The sequence below is a fragment of the Falco naumanni genome, chromosome 4, assembly GCF_017639655.2.
Source record: "Falco naumanni isolate bFalNau1 chromosome 4, bFalNau1.pat, whole genome shotgun sequence".
Taxonomy (NCBI): domain Eukaryota; kingdom Metazoa; phylum Chordata; class Aves; order Falconiformes; family Falconidae; genus Falco; species Falco naumanni.
The window spans coordinates 63353966-63381207 of record NC_054057.1 but is presented as its reverse complement, the minus strand read 5'-3'; the positions used below and the strand labels follow the sequence as shown (position 1 = coordinate 63381207).

Below are 27242 nucleotides of genomic sequence, written 5' to 3'. Positions count from 1 at the left end.
CATCCCTGCATCCGTGTCTCAGTTGTGTATGAAAATGGTCAGGGGACTGGAGCCAAACAAAAACTCCACAAACACAAAAAGCGCAGGTTAGTGGTTTGGGAGCATAGCAACCTACATCCATTTTTAAGAATAGTAAATAGCTGGTAAAAACAAAAGAGTTATTTACTCTTGTGCAACTCCGCTGCAGAGTTTTATTATAGTAGCTCCTGCTACAGGCGAGGGGTTTTGATACTGACTCTGGAGATGCGTGGGAAGTTTCATCACCAACTCAAAAGTTACAAAAAGTGTTACTGTTTGTAAAACACATGCAGAGCTTGTCCAGTAAGAAACAATATAAGGGAATCAAATTTACTTCAGCAGAAAACACTAAGGAAATATAACACATAACATTCAGCTTCTAAGTCTGTTTGAGCTTCCTAAACCACGTTTAAGTACACTGCAGTGGAACTATTCCAAAATGATATTCCAGTATTTACCATTCAAGTATGCAAAACTTTGCTTGTTTGACGTTTCTGCACAGAATATTAAATATTTTATTGAAATCATAACAATTTAAAACTCAAATATTATCTGTTACTGTTTAATTTCAGCATTCACTGAAGAGGATGGTGTTAACAGAAGCGTTCCCACAGCTGCATGCAAATGTTTACATTACATCCCACTTCTAAAATTTGCCTTGTACTATCTTTTTTTCAACATTCAGGAAAACATATTATTTGGGGTTGGGTTTTTTTGGAAAACAACATGGAATTTATAGTTTCAATTTCAGCTGAATGTATACTGCAAAAATCGCCCTGTGGTCCACAACACAGTGGTTCTGAACATGGCAGAAGATGCTGTTGTGCTAGCTGACACAGCTACATCTTCCCGGACAAGCCTGAAATATTGAACTACTAAATGTAACTAAGTGCTAGACCTATGCCTAGCTGCATATATACAACGGGATGGCCCCCACCCCTGCCTTTTCCACTGTGCATCGCATCTATAATTTATAATTTTAAATAGATGCATCTATTTGAATTTCTTTCAAGCAGAGTCCAATTCTTATTTACTTATAATTTAGTTAAATTGTGCTTTATCTACGTGCTCCCAGATGCGCACCATTTCTCATTTTATTTCTCTATGATTTTTCAGATTATTTGATGCAAAAAAACCAACTTTAAAATTACTTTTCTTCAAACATAAGTCTGCTTTCCCTGTTAACAAAATTTAATGAGGACCTTTGCCTTCAACGTTACTGAAATCCAATAGAAGTGCCACACATTTTACTTTTAAAATGAAGAAAACCTACTATCACTATTCATTTAAATAATGTCAGCTGACAGGTAAGATTTAAAAGCCCACTAACACTTTAAATAGATGATTTTTTTTTTCCCAAGATACAGTAAGGACGGACTGAAGTGGAAGTAAGACTTCTCCACTTATTCCAAGAATTCAATAAGATCATATAGCTGGGATGGAGAATAAGTTACTATTTTCAGAAATACAATAAGCTTTGGCCAAAACCCTCTGGGATGTTGTTTTTTTGTTGTGTTTTTTTTTTTTTTTTTTTTAAGTTGAGAAAATAGTTTTACTTATACAGCTTACAACTTAGCGTAAGTCTTCCAAAGCTTATGAGAGTCCCAACTATGATTTGTTTATAGTACACAAGTTATATTTTTGTGGTTAGAAGTGCAGAGTAAAAAAAAAACAAAACAGGAAAAATAGACAAGTGATTCATTGGAAACAAATCTGGATGTGCCTTACACTAACAAATGGTTAGTGTAAAGAAAAATTTTCAGGAGCCTAACTCTGACCATAAGGTAGTGAAATACACAACAGTTCATTAATGCCACTGATTCTCGCACAGATTGCCTATCAAAAGGTAATGTAACTGAAATACAAGTAATTTAAGACAGTAATGTTTTTTTTTGCACATGTCCAGGTTTCAAGAAGGCTGTAAATACGTATCACATATCTGTCATTTCATTGAAAACTTTTTTTCATCTCTTTTTCAGAAGTACAGTTAGACCCAAGGCGTAAATGAGGATAACAGCAGGCTGAAATTAATCAAATACACAAGAGCTACACTGACTTGTCTTTACTAAATTACTAGCTTACGTTAAGAAAAAAACAAAATCAGTATAGTTCCAAGTGCTCTGTTTCTTGGAAATTTAAACACCTTCTGTTGGAGAAAAGATTGCTTTTCTTCTTGTTCTGTAAACTGAAGCTGGAACCTAGAAACACCTGAAACATGAGCTACCACAAGACTTTGTTTTGTTCTAAGGAGTTGTATTTAATACCAACGGAAAAGTTAAGAATGCAATGAGAATATACTTAGAACTACTGGGTGCATGAATTTGCCAGTGTCCCAAAAAAAAAAAAAAAAAAAAAAAAAAAAAGGTGGCAAAAAAGCCAGATTTTCTAGAGTGCTGGTAAAAATCTACTGAAGGTCCTCATGCAACTTCTTTGTAACACTAAAGACTTCCAATTAAAAATCAGATTATTCAGTTATTCAAACCTACATGATTCTGTTCTCAGATTCCATGGACTCAAACTATGTGTCAAAAAAACTTCTGTAAGTATAATTGCTTTTAATTTCCATTATGAATAAAGTTTCCCAAATATCAGGCAAAGAGAAGCACAATATTCTTGCTGATTACAAGGTAACTAGTACACTTAAGACTACATATAGAAGGACTAGGAATTAGGAAGTGTAGCAATGTAATTGTGTTATAGGCAAGCAAAAAATACCCCAACAAACTGAAAAGAACAGGGATCAAGTCTCTCCCTTTTCAGTCAAATTCAGTTAATGCTTTTTTTTTTTCTTACAGCAGGAGAAAACAATTCACAAAACTGACTGAAAAATTAATTTAATTTGATGAAATGCCACTTAACAGTAATTACACGTGGCTGCTGCTCACAATCTCATTTTCCCTACTTTTTCCTTCTCTTCTAAAGTTAATCTCATCTCCTAAAAACCTGATGGCACAGTAAATTTAACACTGGAACACCCACTGGGACGGGGATCAGAGATTTTGGTTGATAATCTGATGCAATCACTCAGCATAAGACACAATTTTAAGAAATGCAGTCTGTAAAGTAAGATGACAGTAGCTGGGTAACAGTCATTCCATTCCATTATTTGTCTTTCACTGAAGGAAGAAATTAGATGGTGTTCAAGAAATTTCAGATAAAGCAAGTTTTGCGTCTTATTTTTATTAATAATGTCACCATTTTGTATACAATCACAGAATTTAACTGTGCAAATTCAACAGGCTAAGTACTAACTGTGGTAAAGCATACATAGTATCTCAAACTTTGAAGTCTTCAGCATCATAAATTAAAGCACCGAGGCCAGCTAAAAGTATGCACAGATGACCTCAACTAACAATATCAAATAGGAAAGTGATACACATGTACTCATAACTAGGGGAAAAAACAGTAAAAATAAGCAACCTGAAAGACTTAGCTGAGAGATCTCCACTTGCTGAACACTGAACTGTGTCCATCAAAGTTAGGTAACAGATTAAGTTGGCAATTTTACTGCATGGCAATGTGACAAGAACAAAAACACATGAAAGGAGGAAGAAGCCTGATGGCTGTGGATGGAACAGATACCTATCTACTCATGGAAGCAATAAGAACCACACTACTACTACATTTACAATGACTTCCAATTCAGTCATGTACCTGTCAGCACTAAAAACAAAGCCAGGCTTTTAGAAACCCTGATATTTTTTAATGAATGGGCACTTGGCTTTGCTTTTAAACCTTCCAATACTGTGGTTCTGGAGTGCACTATGGACGTTTCTATATTGGTTCTACCAAACAATGTTGTTTTCTTTGTCTAACAAGGGCTCTTCTGCAATATCAGTAACAAACAAAATTCAACAGCTAAATTTGCAATCTCTGTCTCGTATATGTATATTTATGACCACATTCCATCATATACAGCAAACACTGCAACAGGATTGTCAGAACTTTTTTCACAAACAATTACAAATACTTTATGGAACCTTTCCCTTTCAGGTTTTGCTTCTCAGGATATGATGAAATTGCTATATAAACGTTTTCAACAACTGGTTCTGAATCTTTACATCATTGGCTCCCAAAAAATCAGTTTACAAAATAGCCTCCATGCAACAAAAACAATACACAGATTCTGCTACAAAGAATTTGTGAGTCAAGGCACACTGTACTAAAATAATTTTAAATGCAAGTAAACCCTTTAAAATTTAGTACGAAACTTCTTTTTTATTGAAATAATGCCTTTTTATTACAGAAATATTAATACAAAAACAATGAGGACAGCATGAAGGTACTAAGAGACAGAAGCCAGTGAACAGTAGGTTTGCAGTTAAAACAAAAACCCAATAGATTGCTGCAAGCAGAGCAGAAAGTGGTTTGCTCAGAGACAATGAACTTAACTTACAGAGCTGAAGTCTGCAAACCCCAAGGAAGAGTCTTTAGAAGTTTTACTTGAAGAGGAGGGAGCAAATGGATCTTTTCCACTAAATGGGTCCCCAAACCCCTTTTTACTTTGAAACGGGTCACTGCTGTCAGCCCCAAATGGCTGGAATGGATCATGGGGCTTGGAAAAATCTGAAGACCCAAGGTGGCTTACAGGAGTACTTTTACCTGGAAAGTTTAGGAAAAAAAAAAACAACAAAAGGAGAAAAAGAGAAGTTACTTACCATGGACAATGCAAACCCCTTAAATAGGAAACTGCTGATACACTTTAGCATCATCCATTCTTCCTGGGGTGGCTTAAAATTTCACCAAATACAGTGGTACTCATTTCTCAATGCAAATCACCTCTGACAGTTTTATTTAAATGAATTTATCTTACTTATACATACTGTAATATTAATACCATCAAAATTTTAAATTATAAAAATCAATACAAAGACATTTGGCCTAAAGAATTTGACAAGTTATGACTTCAGTTCATTTTCTAGGATTAGAGATATTTCAAGTTTAAGTTCGTGATTATATAAAAGACGTAATACTTAAAAATTTAAATCACTACAGATAAATAATCACATTAAATAGAATTAAATAGTAACTTAACTGTGACTTCACAGAATGCATATGTTCTGGTTGTTTTTTTTCTGGAACTGGTTTATCCTTCTACCACCACATGTACAAGGGAAAAGAGACTGATTAAGAAATCGCCTTGTGCTGGGGTGCTTGCTGTGCAACCCACCTTTTGTAGGCGACTGCTTGTTCTTATATTCTACCCCAATGACAATTGAAATCACAGAAACTATTGTGTGCGCTCAAAAATAATGGTTGTATATTTATTGCAATTAGAACATCAATGGTTAATTTTGAATTCACCTTGCAAAAAGTACTAATTTTTGGGTCAAATAACTGAACAAATAAATGCAATTTTTTTTTTCCTCTTAAAAAAGATTGCTCCTGACAAGTATGCAATCTAGCCTCCAGGGAAAATACTACTTGGATGAACAATCCAGATGATAAAGTGTACTTTAAAATGACAAAGGAAGATCCAGAAACATTTTTAAAACAAACAAATATTTACAACTTCCTGTATTACCTGAATTACATACATTATTTGCATTAATAAAGCAATTTTTTTTGAAACATCCAATTCTTTGAACTATAATTTAATAGGAATCTTACAACGTATTCACATCAGGATACACATACTATGAAAGCACGGAGAAATGGACTCAAATCCCCAAATTTCAGAGTACGTACTTGGCACATGTAAGACATAGCCTGATTTAAGAAGGTACTTCAGTAGTTGCTCATGCACTTTATAGTATTTGCTCAAATCTGTGGAAACCCTCCTTCATCAGAGAAAAACAGAGATCAGCAAACTCGCAGGAAATAACTAAGCTATTCAGCAGCCTGCCTTCACCTGCTGTTAAATCACAGCTCAGCCTCGCTTATCCCAGGGGCCAGCCAAAAGTCCATCTCCCCTTGCCCTCAGTATGCCAGATGCTGAGCCCTCTGCCATCAGCAGGCTCTGCACCGTGCTGCCGGCACCACCTAAATGATGGCACAGGGTGCAGGGGTCTACAGCCCCTAAACGCAGCCTGGCACAGAATTACAGGACAGCTGAAGGAACGATGCAGACTCTTATCTCATTAGTGCACTGTTCGTGTCAGACTCGGGCCTCAGATGCTTCAGGGAAAGCGTGAAGCAAGAAAGTCCACAGCTGAACAAGCAGAGAGAAAGAGACTTAGAAAACAAGACACATGCAGCAGGAGGTATAACTGGATTTGATTAGTTTTAGGAGTATTCAAGGGGAACCCGATCATAGTCCTACAGGCAAGTCTTCCATCAAGAAAAAGGCTAATGGATTTAGATTTTACCAAGAGAGATATCCATTAGACAATCTGTAACATTTTTAGAACTTAAGAACACTGAAAACTGCCTAGGGAACTTGTTGCATTCCATCACCGTATCCATAAGGTTTGAGAAACGGTTTTTAGAAATCACACTGATTTAGCTGCCTTGAAGCTGGGGGGGATAAATGAGATCACTTAGAAGTTCGCTCCAGTACCGGTTTTCATGGTTCAGTACGTGCTCTGTCCTGGTTAACAGATGTGGCAAGGATATACAGATACCCATATTAGCAACCATATGTGGGACTTCTAAAGAGGCAGATCAGACCAGTGATTTGTCCTTCATGGAAGGAAGTGACAAAATATACAGGAAATACCAGCAGGATTTGCTCTCCCCATGGGCATGGGCACTTCTCTACCACTGTTTCAAACCACCTTTCCTATCAAGAGGCTAGTTTGGTTGTCTGGGACTGCTGCGTTTACATCCCACTCATCGCCACAGCTTTCATATCACACCTTCAGTCACTGCGATGTAGGGTTAGGTAACTAACAAAATTAGCAAAGCCGGTAAGAAATGAGTAACTCAGCATTTTGTATGTAATCCTCCAGATAAGAGAGCAACTTAAAATAAGTTACAAAGAGAATTAAAGTACCTGCATCTCTAATTTCAGGTCAAGGCAAAACCAAGAGCCCCCTACAATTTTTCCTCCTTCCTCTCCTGCCAGTTACTCCTGCCTAGCATCCTTCACTTTGTACTACCCCAAACCAGTTCTGATTGATAAGAGGCCAAACCAACCTATTTTAAGCTGCCCTTTTCTTAGGTTAAATCTGCTGCTGCCGAAACCACTTTGTGGAACTGGTGACTGTTAATACAAATGCAGGGTTTGCAACGTATTTGCTCAACAAACCTGTTTTTTCTACATGGCCTGTTTCATGTTTTTGCACGAAGCCCTGAGTAGTTTCAGAACATACACAAAGCTTCGGGGTTTCTCGTGCTTCATCTTCACAACAGATCACAGAGAATAATGCTGCTGTAGAGGAAATGTCACCATGAATACTAGAGTTACTGCTAATAATATTGAAATTTTTCACTTTTTGTCCCAAGTGCCATTTTCTTCAGTTTTCTCTATGTTAAAGAATAAAAGAGGGCTATAATTTTGTTAGTTTGAAGAAAAGGCAAAAAGAGGCAAACGCTTATAAAATCAGGTTTATTTTTGCAGAGCAAGTTTAAGTGCTGTGCCCATGCTGAACACAGCAATTCTGGCACTCACGAGAGTCCTCAACCAGCCCTTTTTCACCGCACTTTGTACGTTGCTTGTAATTTGTTTTACCCTGCCACACTTAGCAAATATGGTTCTGAGGCCTGGCAGAAGTTTTTTTGGTTCCATTAGATGCTTAAATTTACTCATTTATTAGCCACAAATTACTAATAACAACACCAGAATTATCTTTCTGACATCTTTGCTGGCATACACGAAGTGTGAAACTCCCAGTGCAGTGAATGTATACATCAGTACACAAAGATTTTTGTATTTCCATGTTCAGTATATCAAGAATGTGGGTACAGTATTTCTATAATGTAAAGCAAAAATACCCAAACCACATGAAAAAGTCACCAACTGAACCGAAGGACACTGGTAAAATCGTAATATTGCAAGATATACTCTTTGTAGTAACTGAGATTGCATTAATCCTATATTCACTGGAAAATGTGACATTTTCACATGATACCGCTCACCGTTTTTGAGGTAAGGCAGTATGAAAGTGCAGGCAAACAGTTGTAACCCTTACTTATTTGATTTTTCTGCTAATAGTTTCAGGGGAAAAAAGTTCAGAAAAAAGCAAAACAGGTCCTATTCTGAAACCACAGCAGTTTCAGCAGTTACCCAAGTGGTGCACCCAAACCACACTGAGGACTCACTTCAGCAAAAAGAGATGATGAACAAAATGGTTTACCACAGCAAATGCTGTTAACTTATAGTGAACTCCACCCATACGAAGGGTTTATCTAATTTCATACCCCACAGCCAACTTCAGGGTTGAGATCTATAGTTCAAGACCAATATAATCTCCTTGGTTGGATGCAATTACAGAATCTGTCTTACTGAATTACAAGATATTGACAATGAAATAATGAAGTGAAATATTTATAGTTGTCTCTATATTCTGTGTTTCAGTGATGGTCCTAGCTTTCTGCTTAGCAGAGTATCTTACTGCATGATGAGAAGCAGCATGTTTTCCTGTGTGTAAGGACGGGATTATGCATGCTCACAGGCAAACAGGGCAGAGTTAACATAACACGACTTTAAACTTTTACTAAACAAGTATTCCTTTCCAGGAAACTTTCTAAAGTGAAAAATATGCTTTAAGAAGTCAAGGGTTGTGCTACACAGGGTAAGTAGTGCTAATGTCAGTTAAGTCCATGCCTGTGATTTTACTTAAACCTACAATACCAGGGTTTCTACCTCTCACATCTTTTACATGGCAGAGGAAGTGTTACTCTAGAAAACTTCGGAGACTCTGCAATACGCAAGGTGCCTCCCAGCACATCTTTCTCTTGACACTTCACCAAGTTTATGTCTCATTCCTAACTTACTCAGCATGTTTTTCACCATCCTGTTAAATTATGCAGTTTTTCCACTGATGCAGAATAAAACTTTCATAAACTGTGAACTTTAGGAACTTCTACAAAAATTATGACTAGTTTTCAAAAAGTGCTTGAAGCTGAGTTATGTTAAAACCCATTTTCCACTGAATATTTAAAAAGTATTTGTCTTCAGCAGGAGTTATTTCTGCGCTGTTTTTAAACTTAGCTTTCTGGTGATAACGCTCTTTGCACAAAATCGCAATATATACTTTTAGTAACAGAAAGAAGGATTTTTCCTATGCAAAACAACCTTGAAACTGTTTTTGCTTAGTATTTGCAAAATTTGCACATTGAGCTAGCCTGTAACTCTGAAAACTTTAGCTTAAGAGAAATATTCTGAAAACAACTTCTTGACAGGTGAGAAATCGTTATACATTCACCCTAACAATCTGTTCTGAAACAGATTCTGAACAACCTTCTTTCAAAAATTGGTACTGAAATATCTTTACTGTGAGCGATCAGCATAAACAACAGAATCAAAGCGTGAATGGAATTTTTAGTTTGTGGCTGGGCAGGTGCTCCACCCATGAGTCATTTATCCTACATAACAAGGGATGCCTGTGTTCTAATGCAACTGTCAGGTCTTCTAGAAGGCATGAAAATTTTTTTTAAAAAAAGTTTTCCTGTCAGTCACAAATTCTAAGGCTAAATTTTTCACTCTTGGTTGCAGATGAGGGGAAAAAAAAAAAAAAGAAAAAGAAAAGGTAAACAGGCACCATGCTACTTGTGAATAACTCTGGGTACTCAAGAAGCTCTAAGGAAACAGGTGTGTGGTACCACTCAGAAATAAACATCTCCTGTGGCTCATGCAACTAATAAAAGCACACAACTCTATACTCTCCTCCAGACCAAACAGATTGATCCCCACAACTTGAATATGCCCTTGCAAATAAATGCAGGGGAACTATTTTACATTGTTTTCCAATTAATTCTTGCTTTTGTTCATAGCTCTTAATTACATCTATTATACCGAACACAGCTTCTTTCTTCTTAAAATTAGCTCACTAAATACACAGAGCAAGCTTCTACGCAAATTCATATCCAGAGGATACATGGTGCATGTCAAAAAAAGAATGGACACAAAGCCATGATGTGTTTAAACACTAAGTATTCATGAGACCTCTTATTTGAAGAAATGATATCAGTAAATGCATATAACAAAGCATTCAGGCTTTGATTTGCATGGCTTTTTAAAGCAAGATACTGAACAACCTGTGAAGTCTTCATTTTCTTCTGAGACCCTGAAGACACAGCACAAGCCAACACACCCTACTAGAAAACCATGTATATGTCCAACTCAAAAAGTAGCAGAGATCTGTGCTCTTTTTTCCTCACTGAACACTGTCAATATGAAGTCAATGTGAACCAACAGTGCTCTGGTGCTATAAAGCAGTCTTTACAGATGAAAAATAAGCCTAAAATGGTAAAAACAGTCAAACCATAAAATGCCTAAAATTTGAAGAAGTGACACATATGAAAAAGAACTATATTTATCGTTGACATAAAGGAGGAGGAAGCATCAAATACAAAGGAAGACAGCAGCAGAGCAGGGCTGTACAAACATCACCATTCCGTGAGCTGCTTGCACCACCCTTCTGATTTCTGCAAGCACAGTGCTGGCTGACAGCATTAAGCATCCAATTATGCACAGCAGTAGCAAGAGGCATCTATTAACGCTTCAAGGCATGCAAAAGACATCCCACAGCATGAAGCTAGCTCAAAACCTTCTATCTAGACAACTCAGGTCCAGGTAAGCCTGGAAAATGTGTGCATACCCCACCCCCATATCCACTCACTAAAGCTCTGAGGTCAAACTGCCTTCAGGATATTTTCTTTCAGAATTTACATTCTTAATTATGAGCATTTAAGTGGGCAAATCATCTTAGATTTACCTTCCAAGGTCCATGCACTGTATGAACAGAACAGAAAGCTGCTCTGGCAGTTGGCTATTAATTTTTTCTTGGATTTCTAGCTTCCCTGGGGCTGACAACAATCTTCTCCTGCAACCACACTTGTGAAGAAATGGCAAAGAATCCTCACCTACAACTAGGAAATTACTATTTCTGTTGATGATGGATTACAACAGCCATCACAGCTAGAAGAGTTTTCAGATTAGTTCAGTAAAATACTAAGATCCTGAAGATCTTAACAGATCTTTAATAGATCTTAAAGCTCTGACCTCTTCATTTTTTTTTAAGCCATCAACAGGCTCACATATAATTTCTCTATCTGCCAATTGACAAGATGAAAAAAACAGGACTGATCCAAGTCCTGTTGTTTTCATCTTGCCAATGTCAGCAGGGGCCTTTTTCTGACTTTATCGGTGAGCAAAATACATCTAGCAGTTTTGCAATTTGTGATTTGGTAAAAATACTGAAACCCAATACCTTGGCTGTTTAAATTTATGATAAACAACAGCATCACTATTATATCGTAATAATTTCTAGTCACTCATATTAAACACTGTGCAAACCTTTGTGCTTGCACTGAGGTCTTCTGGGGCTCCACACAAGCCAGGCATCTCTGAGGGATTATAATCCTACTTCTTAATTCAAGACAAACTGGTTAGTCCCCTATTTTGTCTTCTGAAGAGTTTTTCCAAGATTTTGACATTTCAAAACAACTACCAGTCATAAAGCCAGTGTGAGAACAGAATTGAAGTCCTTACCTCAAACACAGAGGTGCCAACTTGAAGTTCACTATTGATACCCACCACTTCTATCAGTCCCTAATATACAATATATTTAATATAAATTACAACACTTACACAGGCTAAAAAAGGCTTGAGAGATTAAAAAGTAATTGGTTTTATTAAATAACCATTGCAAGAAGAAAGCACACTGAAACTGGAGAGTATGGTTTTTTTCCTGTGCTTTTCGGACTTTTATTCTTTCAAGGTTAAGAAGGTCAAAACCACTATAAGCAAGCAATAAAAAATTAGAAGAGGTTGAAGGTTACACACTGGTTAGTGGTGAAGGTTCTTCCACTAATATCACTGGTTAACAGTACTGTTATAACCGCAATGTGGAATGCATGGTGCTGCATTTAAAGGAAGTGGTAAGGGTGGGGCAAAAGCAGTAGGTCCCACGATCAAAGCACTAGAGCATTGAATTTTACTTATAACCCAATCACTGACACCCACACAGCAACTTCCTGTACTTTAAAAAAAAATAAAAAAAAAAGAAAAAAAATCTGTTTCTCTCTTTTTGTAATCAACAACTTTTACCTAGAAACTAGTTAGCGGTGAACTCTGACTGATTTCAATCTGCAGCTCATGGTAGAAAGCATAATGGTTAATCTGTGAGAACCTACAAAAAACATTTTAACTGACAGGTTTCAGTGTATCAGCTCTTCCAGACTTTAATCTTAATTACACAAGAGTCCTACAAAACTCAACTGGCATTAAGAAATATAAAGCAACCAGAAGTTCAGTAGTGCTAAACACTACAGGTAATCCTCTATGACAGAAAATAAAATGTACTTACAAATCTACCAAACTTAGCTATGTTTCAGGACAGCTTCAGAAAATAATTTGCACTGGAATCTAGATCTCTGTCATAGGGCACCTTTGGTTAAGTTTGTCAATATACACCACTATTACTTTTGTTAGTAGAGGTAAATAATATTGTCTTGGTTTCTGTTTATCATAGTCCATTATGCAAAGCACAGGCATGTTTATATCTTAATAATTTTTTGGTGCTTTTTGAGCAATATTCAAGATAAAGCATCAATCAATACAGAAAATCTTCCACTTTGCTGCAAAGAAACCTTTAAGTTCTCCAGTACCACCTGGTGAACATCAATTTCACCTAAGTCCTAGAAGAGCTCTATGAAATCTTAAGTCCACTAGGAACTTCATGGACTATGAATGCAAGAGAAAGCGCATGCACATACTCCCTTCGGGATTTTCATTAGAACAGTCCAGTCAGAAGAGCTAAAGAGCTTTTCCTTAGTTGATCTTACTCAACCTAAACAGAGAACCTTAAACCAGCTAAGGGACAAAGATACTGATTTTTCAAATCCTTGCATGTAACAGGTATGTTGGAGCTTTGATGTATACTGGTATCCAGGCTTGCTGCTTCTGAAACAACCTTCTTGTCATTCTCCATTTTCATTCACTGATCTATTAGCCTTCCTCCAATTCTGTTTAAAGATTCTGCACTTCACCTTTAAATTAGTTAGGTTGAAAAACACAATAGAGCCTTTAATCAGCAAAACAAACATGAAATTTCTCTTGGATCAAGCAAGGATCAATTTCAGACTGTGACATCTAAAAGATCTTGAAGATTTTGGTTCAAAAAGGAGTGAGAAAGAAGAAAAATTTATGAAGAACAGAACAATTGTAAGCTTGAGATCCAGCCTGAGATACAACTTTAATGAAATAATTTCATGACTGTCATCCCCTCTCTTAACCTTAGTTTTTGAGAAGGGAAAGATAAGGATCTCAAGGGTGTCTAATCCATGCCATGCAGTTGGCCTATCCTTGCCAGATAGTAATAACCACAGACAGCTGTGAACTGAACTATCATAGCTACTTCCCAATGTCCAAGCTTTGAAAAAAGCCAAACACCCACTAAACCCAAACAAATCAACTAGAACAACCAACCAATCTCACTTTACAAGTGGCCAGCAAACAGGTCAGGATTAACAAGGCCAATGATTACCCAACGCAATCCTGCTACTGGCAAAGCTGGCAGTCGCAGAGAAGTTCCCTTAAGCATGGTATGAAGACTGTTTCCAGAGCCTTTATATGAGAGCAGCTAATCTGAACTGCACATTCCTTTTACAGGTCTTTCCAGGGACATCTGAAAGCCTTTTAAGCTGCCCTTCACTAAACAGTGAAGAGAAGCTACGTCTGAAGCATTTCCCTGGCCCCATGTTCGGCTCTGAGGGTTTGCTCTGCCTCTGCGCAGAAGCAAGTCCTGATGCACAGCTCTTTGTTCAGCTGGACAAAACACAGACACGTGGGCAAAATGGGAACTGTGGCGCACTGCCCATCCCCTGATTGTCCAGAACACCTTGCAATACCTTGGTGCATTGATCAAACAACACTTGCATGTCACACAACTAAAAAGCTTTGCATATAGAAAAGCACTGAACTGGGAACAATCCCTGGTGTGTTTTGCTAGTTTCCACAACCAACAACTACCTGGGAAATCAGGCTGCTTTCAATGCTCTGCAAAAATACTCATTAGTATTTTCTACTTGACTGTTGAGCGTTGAGGACAAGTAAAACTTTATATTAGATCTTCATTGCACCTGCCCAACAAAATGCAAGGAAACCACACAAGTGCTTTTCAATACTAAAAATCCCCACCAACAGAAAGGACAGTTTTACTAAAAAGGGTATGAAATGGGAACAGAAAGGCAAACTGCAGATTTGGCTGGTAACAACTGGCATTTATTCATCCTTCAGCAAGATCTTTATCACCCACTTGTTTTTTAATTAAACAGACCAATGAGAAAAGTACGAAACAACGGAAGTTTCTTGTCTGTTGTTTGTTTTCTGAGCAGCGTTCCCATTTCTAACTCTTGTATCTCTTGCTAGAATCACAGTATATTACTATATAATTTCTCATGCTTTTAGTAACCACTGAAGGTTGCCTTAGTTGTGGAAGGAAGGGAGGAGTATAACTGCATAAGCACATGAGGCTCATTTGCTTTAAAAAAAACCCCTGCTTTGTTTCCTCCTCAGTCTACTTTATCATAACAACATTTGCTTTTGGTAGAGCAGCGAACCTTACAAATGTTGTGTCTCCCAAGAAGAGGGGAAGGCACATTTAAATAATTTTTTTAACAGACTGATAAAAGGCTGAGTGCACACGTCTAAATTCAAAACAAATTATTAAAGCTTAATGTTCTCCAAAATTGCTCAGTATGTATAAATGAGGGAATGAAGAGACATAAATCCAAAAACACCATGTAGGTGAATCAATCCTATGACATCTATTTCTCACCTTTGCTGCTACCATTACACTGCATTTGCTAGGAATAATCATGTTTCAAACCAGAAACAGAAAGAAACCACATGAAAGAGATAATACAGGTATATTTAGTATTTGTTTGACTCGTTCAACTTTACATGGGCCCTTTAAACACTAAATTATTTTATGTAGACATTTCTTAAAAAGAAAGATGACCACTTACATACTTTCCTTGAAAACCAAATAAAGAAAAATAACATCCACAATGGTAAATAAGATTACCTTCAGCTTTTATATTTCTGCTTTTATTCGTGTCCCATTTGTTGATACTTGTCAACATTACATATTATGTGGGTTTTTAATCACCAAAGGCTCTCTAGTACCTCAGAAGTAGAAGATATTTACACAAGTAAGCACGGAACAGCCACTTCAAGAACTCTCCCACAATTCTAGAGCATTTCCTGACACATTGTCATCAATACTCACCTACACAGAACCTCATCATTTGAATTCAGGGTTTTAGTGTGCATCATCATCTCTTGAGCAATAAAATCATAGTAATAGGAATAAATAAATGCTACTGCAATGGCCTGCTTACAAGTTTACCATATTAAATTATTTTCCAATCCTTGGATCAGTCTACAGATAGTTAACGACATCCTCAGGATACCCCTGTAATAGAAGGCTCTTTCCACGTTCTCCAAGGAGCTAGCTCTAGCATAACTGGTTTGCAAAACCAGCCAGATCAACAATACCTGTTATAAACAGCATGGGTGCAGGCTGCATGCTTCACTCCAAAATGCAACAGCAGACAGGTAGACAATCCACACATGTAGATAGGGAGACATTAACAATGGATCCGTTTTTTGTGTGTTATGCTTCCTAACACTGTCAGTGGATACATGAGCATACTAGATGTTGACTCAGATGCCTGTGCAAAATTATGTGCCTATTCATAAGCAGAATTCAGTTGTTTGGGGTTTTTTTGAGCCAACTATATGTTTGCTGCCAGTATTAACTGAACTATACCACTGCTGCTAAAAGGAGACTTCCAACTTAACAGCTCTAAGTGGCTTCAGTTCTTAAAACAGTTTCACTGGTATCTCAATTATTTTAAATATCAGCTCTAGGGAGGGCAACCAAGTAGGAGCTGAATCTCCAGTAAGAGAGATCTTACTTTCGGTTCAGGAGATTCATGCATCTCTAAGAATTTCCATACATAATGGACTTGAAGCAGGAACAAGCTGTACATTCAGACACTGCATAATTAATGCAGCAATGTGAGACTGTAAGAATGATCATACCTGGACAGATCAGGACAAGTCTATCTAGCCCTGTAACCTGTTCTTGTTACTATCTAGTGGCAGATGCCTCAGGAAGAACAACAAAACAAGGTAAAGATACAGCCGTACTTCAGACTACTTTGTAAATAGATGTTCAGCAACACAGGAGCCAGAAAGAGTACTTTGGCTACTGGTAGACCCCATTGCCCTGGTTGGGTTTTTCTTCTAAGAATTATCCAGAACTTTTTAAAGCCAATTTAGACTTTTTTCCAATCACCATACTCTCTGGCAAAAAAACCCAACATCCTAAATTCAGAGTACTGTATAAAACCAAACCTCTTTATTTTGAAGGCACCATTTAATCCTATTTGTTGCCCACTTGGAAAAGAGATTCTTCCCCCCCCCAGTTTTTCTCACTCACATTTTCAAGTCATTTTACAGATCTGTCATACCACTCCCTAATGATCTGTTTTCCAGCCTGAAGAGCTCCAGTCTGACAATTTCTGCCAGTTCACAGATAACCTCATACCTTCCTCCATAGTTGAAATACAAGATAATGAGACAGAAGACTGTCAACTTCTCCTTGTGTCCAAAAATGCACAGAAATTTGGGGGAACTGACTATTAAAAAAAGAAAACTTCCTTACCACTGGGTGGCTTGGGTCGTGGTGGGACATTTTTCTTCGGTGGTAATGCTGGTGTGTCTGATTTGCTTTTGAAAGGGTCATCTGAGAATCCCATCCCTCCAAAAGAGGAGGCAAAGGGGTCTGAAGCTACTGACTACATGAGGAAAAAAAAAAAAAAAAAAAAAAGAAAAAGAAGGTAAAGCACATTGTAGAATATCTGCTGTTTCATGTTTCATGAAACCTACAAGTTAACTCAAGTAAAAGCATTAACTTCAAAAAATGAGGACAGATTCACAGAATTATGTCAGTGGTGTAAGAGGCTAACGCCCACTGACAGAGGTGCTAGGATTTCACAAACATTCAAACGTACTTATGCCCTTAATCTCTTCAGTACTTCTAGAACTTTTGGTCCTAGCAAAAAGCTGATGAGAAAAATAAAAGGAAGCAAACCTCTACTTTTTACTATTTAGCAATGAACGGTCATACGACAGTCTGTCCTTCACTCTGATAAAGAGAGCCATGACAGAAACTGGAAAAACATAGTAGACTGCAGAACAGATAGTTTTTTTCCAAGCTCTTCTTAAGTCACACACAGCTCTTTTTTTGTAAAAGCTCAGGTAAAATTCCCAAACTTTTTAATGTTTCCCATATGTTTAATGTTTCCTATATTCAAGCTGGCTCTTCTGAAGGAGTCTCTTATTGATTAAAAAAGGCACAAAAATTCATGCCGTGCAGTGAAATTTATCATTCCGAAATGAAGAAACAGGAATTCAGTGGGCAAAGCTAAAGCTCACAGTCGGACCTTTGCTAGAACTTCTAACTCCAGCCAAACACATCTGGATTTGTACAGACTGCTGCCACCTAGTGGAAAGCTGAACCCCCGCAAAAACCAGTAAGAAAAGTTAGAAATTAAATTCAAGAAGTTTAATTAGTCAAAGGCATACAATAACCTATTTTCTAATTAACATTTACTCTACAATGTCGAAGCATTATTGTGGAACTAAGTGCAAAAAGTTGGGCAACTGATGTCAACTGTCAATTCCAAACTCCACCTCAGAAAGCTAACAGGAGACTGGCAGGATCCAGACAAGGAAAGGACCTAGTTCTATTTGAAAAACCCTATATGCTCAGTTTATACCAAAAACCCAAGGAAACAGCAATTCTGTTTAAGAGCTATGGAATGCCAGCGCACCATAGGAAGGTTTTCCACCTTCCTCTGGTTCCCTGTACTCATGGAGAAATTTAAGGACAACTCAGGATACTGTAAGAGATGAAGTATCCAAGAAGCAGATTGCAGGACTTAAGAGGAAGGCTGGACACTGAAATATATTAATATATATGGAACAAATACCTTTTCTTATATGTAAAAACTAGAAGTTATTTCTTATGCTCCACTGATATTTGAAAACGTTTGCAAAAAGTTGATTCATCCCTGCCGAACCTACCAGACTTTGTAAGAGTTTGCTATACCTCAAATGGATGGAAAATGCTTTGCTATGTAACTGGTGAGGCTATTCGGAAAAAAATGAACAAAAGTGAGTTGTCAGCTGAAAGTTTACAATTGTCTCATACCCTTAAAAAAAAAAAAAGTACCTGTACATACATTTTTAAAAGGACAGCTGCTTTCCTTGTAACCTTTACCTTTGACATCTGACTGAAGTCTGCAAATCCTTCACCACTACTGAAAGCACCACTTCCAAATGGATCTAGTGTTCCAAATGGATCTGAAACAGATACGGGGGCGGGAAAAGTGCGATTTAAAATAATGCTTAAGAATTACGAAGAATGCTTGATGGCAGTAAGTACAAAACTAGGCAGGTGATTTAAAAGCACTTGCATTTTGACCCAGCAAGAAATGTTAAAAGAGAATTCCATAAAACAATAGGTTTTCTACCAGTTGTTCAGAGGAGGAAAGAAAAGAAAAAAGAAGAAAAGACAAGACAGAAGTGACATATATAGTGTATGCAAAGACTTAATCTTCTTAATCCGTAACAGAACCACAATGTATTTCCTAACAGTTCACAAGATACTTTCTTTACTTTCAACTTTTACATTTGATTCTTCTTTCATTAAGAGATAGCTCCTAATTAATTTTCATGAGAAAATTTTTTCTTCTTACCTGGACCTTTTGAAGAGATACTGGAAGACGTAAATGGATCACTGCTTTCAAAAGGGTCAGGCTAAAGAAGAACACATACACATAATTATTGTTCATGTACCGTGCACTTGTCTTTTGATGCATATCACAATCTCTTGCTTTAAGACAAATTATTTCCAGTTTCAGACCACTCTGTTCAGTGGACATATGTAGTAGGATAAAACCGACTGATTATATGAAATCTGCATTACTAGTCCATTTGCCTATTGATAGTCTTGAACAAAACACCAAGTACCTACAAGCGAAACACATTCAAGTGAAAATTGTATCATGCTGAAATACAAGCGATATTTGTTACCAGGGCAAAATAAGAAATTACACCCAGAAGCATTCAGTCTTTCAGCAACAGAGACTGAATATTCTAGTCAGGAATTTACATTATTATGAATTCAGAGTCTGTATATCACTTTAAAAAAAAACAAACAAAAAAAAAAGGTGGTGTTTACAGTTGCTCTTTGGTTTGAAAAGTCTGCTGTTACCTAAGTACAAACCTATACTGCAAGACAAACTAACCTCCTACTGACTGATACTGTAATATTGTTTCAACATCTGGTTGGCAAAAGTCAATGAATGCCATAAGGGTGAGGGAAAGGATTAACTAAAAAACAAGACAAAAAATTCATACCCTACCCCCAGAAAACACACACACACATACACGTAAGGACAGCTTAAAGAACTGTGACTATACATTTGACAAACGTGTTCTGTGCAGTCCTTCCGCTGTGTTGGCTCTATTGTCTGTTGGTGGCTCAGTAATCCTTTAACCACATCAGTTCCTTGATCCAATTCACTACGTGACCGCATAAATAGAAACATCGATGGAATGGAGGTAATAATGTGAATGAGTGGGTGCTGGTGGCTTGAAATTCCCAACAGAGGGTGGTGGTGGGGAAAAATCCACCTAACTCCATCTTCAAGGTGAATATAGATCATTATCACGGAACTAAAAAGAACAAACTGCTGATTGCCTTAATCCAGGGGTCCTCAAACTTTTTAAGCAGGGGGCCGGCGCACGGATGAAGTGGCAGGCAGTCATCTGCGGCTGCTTGGTTTCCCCCCACAACCCCCGGTGGGGGGCAGGGGCAGGGGAGTTCTGTAAATACTGGGGGCCAGATTGAGGACCCTGGGGGGCCATATCCAGCCCGCGGCCGTAGTTTGAGGACCCCTGCCTTAATCCATACTGAAATTTTAAGAATAAAAATAATGGTGCTCCACCAGCTCGAAAAAAATCATTTAGTGATATTTTGTTCCTTCTAGCTTTCAGACAATAAGCTTGTCAATAGTAAAGAAATCTATTACGTGTAGATTTAAGAATTACTGACCTTTGAGGGTAAAGCAGGGGGTTTTGTGAATGGATCTGAGGTAAATGGGTCACTCTTCACCTGTTTCTTGAAGAAATCCTCAGGGGCAGAAGTACAAAATGGGTCACTTTCCTTAAATGGATCACCTCCAAATGGATCTAGGAGGAATATTAAAAGGTAAACAGAATGTAGCATCTATAGAGTCCATAATGAACCATTCCATGTTTGACCTAATACTCAATGATGCAATTTTTCTTACAAAACACACACACCGATTTGGTAAATCAGATTAAATTCCAGATACCTCTCTAAACAAGGTATTTACTAAGTCTGAACAAGTACATGTTTATATTAAGGTTATGGACTTAATAAAGAGTTATATGCATGTTATTAACATATTGAACCTGAATGCACACCCTGTCAGGTTTCTACAGTCCCACATGCAAACCAAGAATCTGAATCCAGGGCAACCCTGGGAATCTTTGTGTTTGGCTACAAACTGTTTCTATCACATCTGTCCTGTCATCAAAAGGGCTATTACCTGCTGGAGCAGGTGGTTGATCTGCAAAAGGATCATGCTGGAATGGATCACCTATGCAGAACAGAAAAATAATTTGGTTTATCCACTATTTAACAAGATGATAAAATTTGTGAAAACATCATTTACTCAACAATTGGTCTTCAAGGTCTCAGGTAAGCCATTCATCACTTACTGCCTTTGAAAGGGTCTGCTCCCTTAAATGGATCAGATTTGAAAGGATCTTCTGACTGGAATGGGTCTGTATGCAATTCTTGTGAATTATTGGTAAACATCAAGGCTTTATTCTTAAATGGATCATCCTAAAAATTAAGAGGAAAATCTTTACAGCAACTTACCATGATTAAAAAACTCAGTTACCCATTTAGCAGAAATTCTACGGTATCCTGGCTCCTGTTTAATGATCTTAAAAATTGCTTCCTAAAGAACTTTCTGAGTACGTGGCTTCCAAGCAGAAGCAATCACACAGTAAAAAGAAATACGTAGCCCAAGGCTAACACAGAATACATACAACAATAAAAGATTAAACTGTTTCTCATATTAATACATTCAGTCCTCAAATACTTAAATAACAAAAGCAAACCAAACGCCCAACCATCACACTATCAAAAAATTCTTCTCTCCCAGTTATTTTACAGCTCAGATTCAGGTAAGACTGTTATTTAAAAGGAAAGGATACACAAATCGTTTGTGGACTACAAATACAAAAAATCAGTACTCAGCAGTCATACTCAAGATTGCTTCTTGTTAACTCATTCTTGAGCTTGAAGCTCCAAGTACTGATTTCACATTACAAAGCACTACGCAGCAGGTAGAATGTCACCCCCACATTTTGACGATAGAGAGGTTTGTCAGCAGAGGCCAACCTACAGCTTTGTCAAACTATGATACCCCTCCCTGTCCTTCGTCTGTTTTGGGTCCCTATCAATGAAACCAGTCCTTGCCACAGCAGCCATATGTGCATACAGCACATGTACAACAGGGCTCCACTGACAATCAAAGCCATTCAATTCTAACATAGCAAGTATCTAATAACTCCAACACTAGAAAGGTACCGGATTTCTTTTGCCCTTTTACAAGATGCAAATGAAGAAGTCTTAATACTTCCCAGAACAGCAGGGAGGAAGGTGGGGAGAGGAAAAAGAGGAAGGAAGAATTAAGAAACAGGAAAGGGCCACAATGGTTTAAAAAATTTACTATGAACATATACTGGAGTTTTCTTCCAGTAAGTCATTCTTAGGTTTTGCAAGAGAAGCATCTGGAAGTTTCCACTGGAAATAAAACAAAGTTTATGCAAGCCATGCAAGCACAGAAACTAAAGTGTTTTAAGACCACATATCTCAATGTATTGTTGGTTTTAATCTACACTTTTCTTCTGAGCATTTTGTTTTTACAGAGAAAGTGTACAGCAGGGCATAAAGGTATTATGCCTGATTAATATTTATTAATACACTATACATGACATATTTAACTTCATACTAAATCCATAGCAAATACTGTGCTTATGAGGACCTGGAAAATATATTTCCCTAGTGAGGAAGCACCAAGTATATGTGCAAGTAGAATCAAGCAAGTATGCAACTTGTATATTTAAGCAAAGAATCAGACTAAAAAAAATAAATAATAAAAATCTTGTGATTTAGCGTATTGTTAAATATCCAAATCAACAACAGATACTCAAAAGAAATTGACTGGAAAAGTCTTTAAGAACCTGACAGATCTTATGAATTGGCAAAAATACTGATTAAAAGAAAATATAATAAATGAGATAAAATATGCTAGAATTGCTTAAGCAGAAGAGAACTACATGTATTTTGGGAAGGGAATATGTTTGTTACTGAAATGAGTAATAAACATAGCTCACTGCAAAGGAGACATTTGTACAGCTTCTTTTGGAAATAAGAAAGAAATACATGATTAAAGGGAAGTTCACAGCAAGAGAAGGCATCACCTTGGTAAACTGGAGAACATGCAAGAAAAAAGCAGAACACCTGAATAGGAAATAAGTCCTACCTGCTAAGACTAAAGGTGTGACAGGTTACAAATCAGGAGAGAACATTACCTCTTCCTTTCTATAATTACAGTTTGCTTACATGCCCATACTGTTACAGTTTACACAGGCACAAAATCCTAGCCAAGGCCTAACCCAAAGCTTAAAAATTAGGCTTTCCACTGGCATTAACATTTTTGCCCTGCCTTGCACTGGAGATTGCTCCTTCGCAGGGACACAATATTTGCTAATGTACCAACAGCCAACTAAACAAACATAGTAATTATTTCAGATTAGGTGCAAGTCACAAACCTAATGACTGTAAAATACACTAAAAAACAGGTGTTTTTTTTTACCGTAGCTCCATAATTACTTCTTTCCATCTGCCCAAGGCCTTCACTTATGTCTGCTAAATTTGTCAGACTACCACCATGAATCCCATTGAGAGCCTCATTATATTCTTCTATATTCTTATTGACTTCTTGATGACTCTCTTGAAGTTGAGAAAGTTTACTTCTTGCCTAAACACAGAAAAATGCTTTAGTAAGTTACACATTCAGTAACACTGTCATTCCTGCATTGCTGTTAAACATGGTTGGTAGGCAGCTGCATTCCCCTGCCCCGAGCTGAACTTCACCTGACAAACTGGGAATTAACCTACTAAGCACCAGTCAAACAATTAGATGAGCCGTTTCCCTACCCCCCCTTCTGAAAAATAACATTTCTAGGTGATGTTCAACTCTTAGCCTTTCAAGAAGCAAAAAAAGAAGTTGTATGAACTACAGCAAATACCTGGTTTATTTCTTCCTGTGTTGATTTTAAAGATTTGATTATTGTTTCAAGTTGCACTTTTCCAGCCTGGATACTCTGCTCTAGCTGAGTCTCTTCTTGCTGGAGACGATTCAGCTCTGCTTTTGCTCTATTAAGGTCATCTTCCTGTAATTTTAAATCTGATTCCTGAGATTGAATCTGCATTTTTAGTGATGAAATCTGAAACAAAAGTTAAAAAAATCAGAGTGAAATTTAAAATAAATGCAACTCAGTAGATTATGAATTTATAATAAATAATATAAAGTTGTAAAGCAACCTATCAACTGTGAAGTAAGATAACAAGAACTTAATATGAAGAACTGCACGCTTCTTCATACGATGGTACACAAAATCCTTGATGAAAGCACATCGGACATCAATAAACCCAAGTAATACTAGTATTTTAAATCACAGAAATACTAATTATAGAGGTAATGATTTTAAAGGTAAAAGTAGTTTTCATAACTTGGCTCCTTTTCCATTCAAACATTCATCAAGTATTATAAAGTTGATTTTTAACTCTTATCAGAGTTAAAACTACACAGTTACATGTGACTTACCTTATACACTTTCCTACATGACCTTACACATCGAGTTTCTACGTTAAGGCAACGTGCTAGCTACATTGGCAACTGTATCTCCCTGAAAACCCACTTTATTCAGAATAGCTAGGAGGTTCACAGTGATCAAAATATGCACTAACTATGTAGAAAAGGACTCCTGGAAATCACCTGGTTCAACCCCCCATATATGACCATTATGAAAGCTATTCAGGTTAGCAAAATCCTTTCTTGACCTCTGTATTTGTGTGGAAATTGCTATTTATGGTAAAAATGAATAAACAAAGCAAGCTTATTCATTAAATAAAGAGCATTTCCTTCAACAAAAGACACAATACTCTTGAGCACATCCAGAATTAACATACACTCACCACCTGTGTTTCTTCCTGGCATTTCTGCCTTACATCATTCAGCATATCTTTCAGTTTGGCTTTCTGCTGGTCCATTTCATCCAGGCGGTCTTGTGCATCTTGTTTCTGAGCCTCTAGCTCTTGCAAGTTACTCGTCTCCCTGTCTAAATCATTTTGCAGCTCCTGAGGAAAATTCCACAGTTTGTAACTTACATTTAGCTGTGGTCTTACAGGAATGATTACCACAGATGAACAGCCTAGCAATATCCAAAAGATTTTTGAAGTCATACAGGCTACTCCCTGCATGCATACATTTTGTTTATGCAGGAACTTGCATGAGACATCAGGAAACAAATCAGTGCCCAGGAGATGGAGAGACTGGGACACAGAGCACATGTAATTGAGCTATCCTAATTATCAAAACTAATACTCTTTGAACAATGTTTTCTTAAATTAGTGTTAGCCAAGAACTAACAAAAAAGACATTTAAACTGTTCACATACCATCTTCTGTTTGTATTAACCAGCATCAGAAGAAAATATTTCTGATGGAGAACAGAAAAATAAAGACCTTTCTGTAAGTTAGAGGAAAATCCCGTGAAAGGAGGAAAGAAGCAAGATGAGGAAAGAAGCGACATTAGGAAAGATAGAAGAAAGAATGCTTAATTCCTTGTATATTACTTTAGATTAAAATGAGAACTAATAATGATAAAAAGAGTTTTTACCTGGACTTCGTTGGTTTTCTGTCTGATTGATTCTTCCTTTTCCCTAATGTCCTGCTCTAGTGAATATTTTTCCCTGCAAGATAAACAAGCACATGTATTCATGATTAGTTAAAACTATACAACACACATGCAAAAATCAATTAAATATTATTTTGGAAACACCATGCAGCCAAAAATGCTAACCCATATCCTAACATATTCTTCAAAGGAGTAACGTGTACACAAATCAATTACTCCACAAAAGATACTATCTGTTCCATAATCTTCTGAAGTCATCCGGTAGAATCCAGGCTGGCTTTACGTAACTGGCTAACTGTAGGGTATCATTGGGATGTTTGCCACCAACTTCAGTGACAAGTAATGATAAACTGACTACAAGAAAACAAAAAGTAAGGGACATTAAGTACTATCTACTTAATTGGATCTCCTACTCCAATATTTTTTTTAATTGTCCACAACTATTACCTCTGCAGCTGTGCAATTTCTTGACTAATATCATCCAGTTCCTTCACACCTGTGAATTCTCCTGATCCAACGGAACTTGAACTATCCTGTTAAGAATGAAACTGTCTATTAACATGCAAATTGTAACAGAAGATGTAACAAAGGTGGACACAATCCTCGTTATATGTATTTGCAAAATTCTAAGGGAGACATCAACATATCATGCAGCAACCTCTGAGCATGCCACACAATTCTGCCAGTGACACAGGAAAATTTTCTCTATGCCATTGAAGAGATGGGATAGTTAAAATACACAGCGGTTAAAGGACATGCACAATGTCAACAAATAAACTGCAGGCAATGGCGGAATTAAAATTCAAAACCTAAAAGAACACCTCTTCTGTAGTCAGTAGCAAAGCTTCAGGGAATTTAATGAAATCAGACTGTGATTTCAGTCTTCTTGAGCCCTGCCACAAATTAATGCCAATTTCTGCAATTATATCCAATTTCCTGCAGGTCATTTCTAAGCCATTCAGGTGTAGATCAGGGAAGATGCAGAGGGTAGCCCTTGCTTTTAGACAAGAAAATTGTCATTAGAAGTTTTTAAGAAAGGATCTCAGCCTTTGGTACAAATTTTGTCAGTATTATAAAACAGATTACTAGTTCTCTGAAAAAAAAAAAATCACTGCAAATGAGCAAAAACTGCAACACTGAACTCACGGCTAGTATGACAAATCAGGAGACCTATCACTTTTAAATAGCATTTAAAAAAGAATAAAGTACAGTTTGCTTGCTTTGCTCACTTTGAGATTGCTGTGATAACCACAGAAAGTTTGGCTTTATCCAATACAAAAAAAAACCCAAGAACCCAACCAACAAACCACAAACAGATAGCACAGTAAAACGTGACTCTTTTTTAGGAAACAATAGGTGAATATACAGTTTAAATAATTTAATTAAGTCCTCACTTCTGGGTGAGCATTTCTTTTGTTAATATGCCATTAAGTAATCATAAACAACAATCCAGACTAATTATTCAATCTAGCAAATCAAAAGCTTCTAATATCACTTCTATCTTTTCAGATCAGCTAGAGATTTTCTGAGAAATCTGTACTGTATGCTGTACAGGGTCGTAATAAGGTGTTACCCACTATGATTATGAAATGTTAAAGTGAGCTGCTGCATTGGTTAGGATAATACACATCTTTGTTCCGCAGCAACAGAAAACTACTCTTTTATGTCCACAGTAGCATACAGTTTATTTCATGTTATATTCAGCTAAAAACACAGTATATGAAAAAAAAAGATACAATGAACTGAAAGTAATGAGAAGCTTAAAGCTCTTGCACCAATGTAAATTTATTGCCCACAGCTTCAGGGAACTGGTACATGAGTAAGTTTAATATGCCAACGCTGAGTTGCCTGTCAAAACTTCTTGACAGACCAACGTATCTCAAATTGTTGAAGAAAGCAGTATCACCAGGTCAAGAGCCAACACTGGTAACTTCACACTACTGTGACATTATCATCATGCCAAGAACAACTGTCACAGAAAACAAGAGCAAATGAACAGGAGAAGGTGTAGAAAT

General features: G+C 37.1%; 1 protein-coding gene across 11 annotated transcripts in view; it reads right to left on the bottom strand.

Annotated features, from left to right (window-relative positions):
* EPS15L1 (epidermal growth factor receptor pathway substrate 15 like 1) overlaps positions 1 to 27242 on the bottom strand; it is a 47093-nt gene that overhangs the window by 6953 nt on the left and 12898 nt on the right. For 7 of the 11 annotated variants that reach the window (XR_005827265.1, XM_040589107.1, XM_040589111.1 and 4 more), the window contains 12 exons: positions 25675 to 25760; positions 25210 to 25282; positions 24507 to 24668; positions 23558 to 23755; positions 23122 to 23286; positions 20951 to 21077; positions 20779 to 20829; positions 20259 to 20395; positions 18898 to 18958; positions 18420 to 18502; positions 16800 to 16932; positions 4415 to 4620 (listed from right to left, as the gene is read on the bottom strand). Coding sequence is in view for 10 of the 11 variants with exons in the window: in XM_040589107.1 (XP_040445041.1) it covers positions 4415 to 4620; positions 16800 to 16932; positions 18420 to 18502; positions 18898 to 18958; positions 20259 to 20395; positions 20779 to 20829; positions 20951 to 21077; positions 23122 to 23286; positions 23558 to 23755; positions 24507 to 24668; positions 25210 to 25282; positions 25675 to 25760 (1482 nt within the window). In the remaining variant the exon portion in view is untranslated. The other 4 variants (XM_040589108.1, XM_040589114.1, XM_040589115.1 and 1 more) reach the window with 3 other exon arrangements.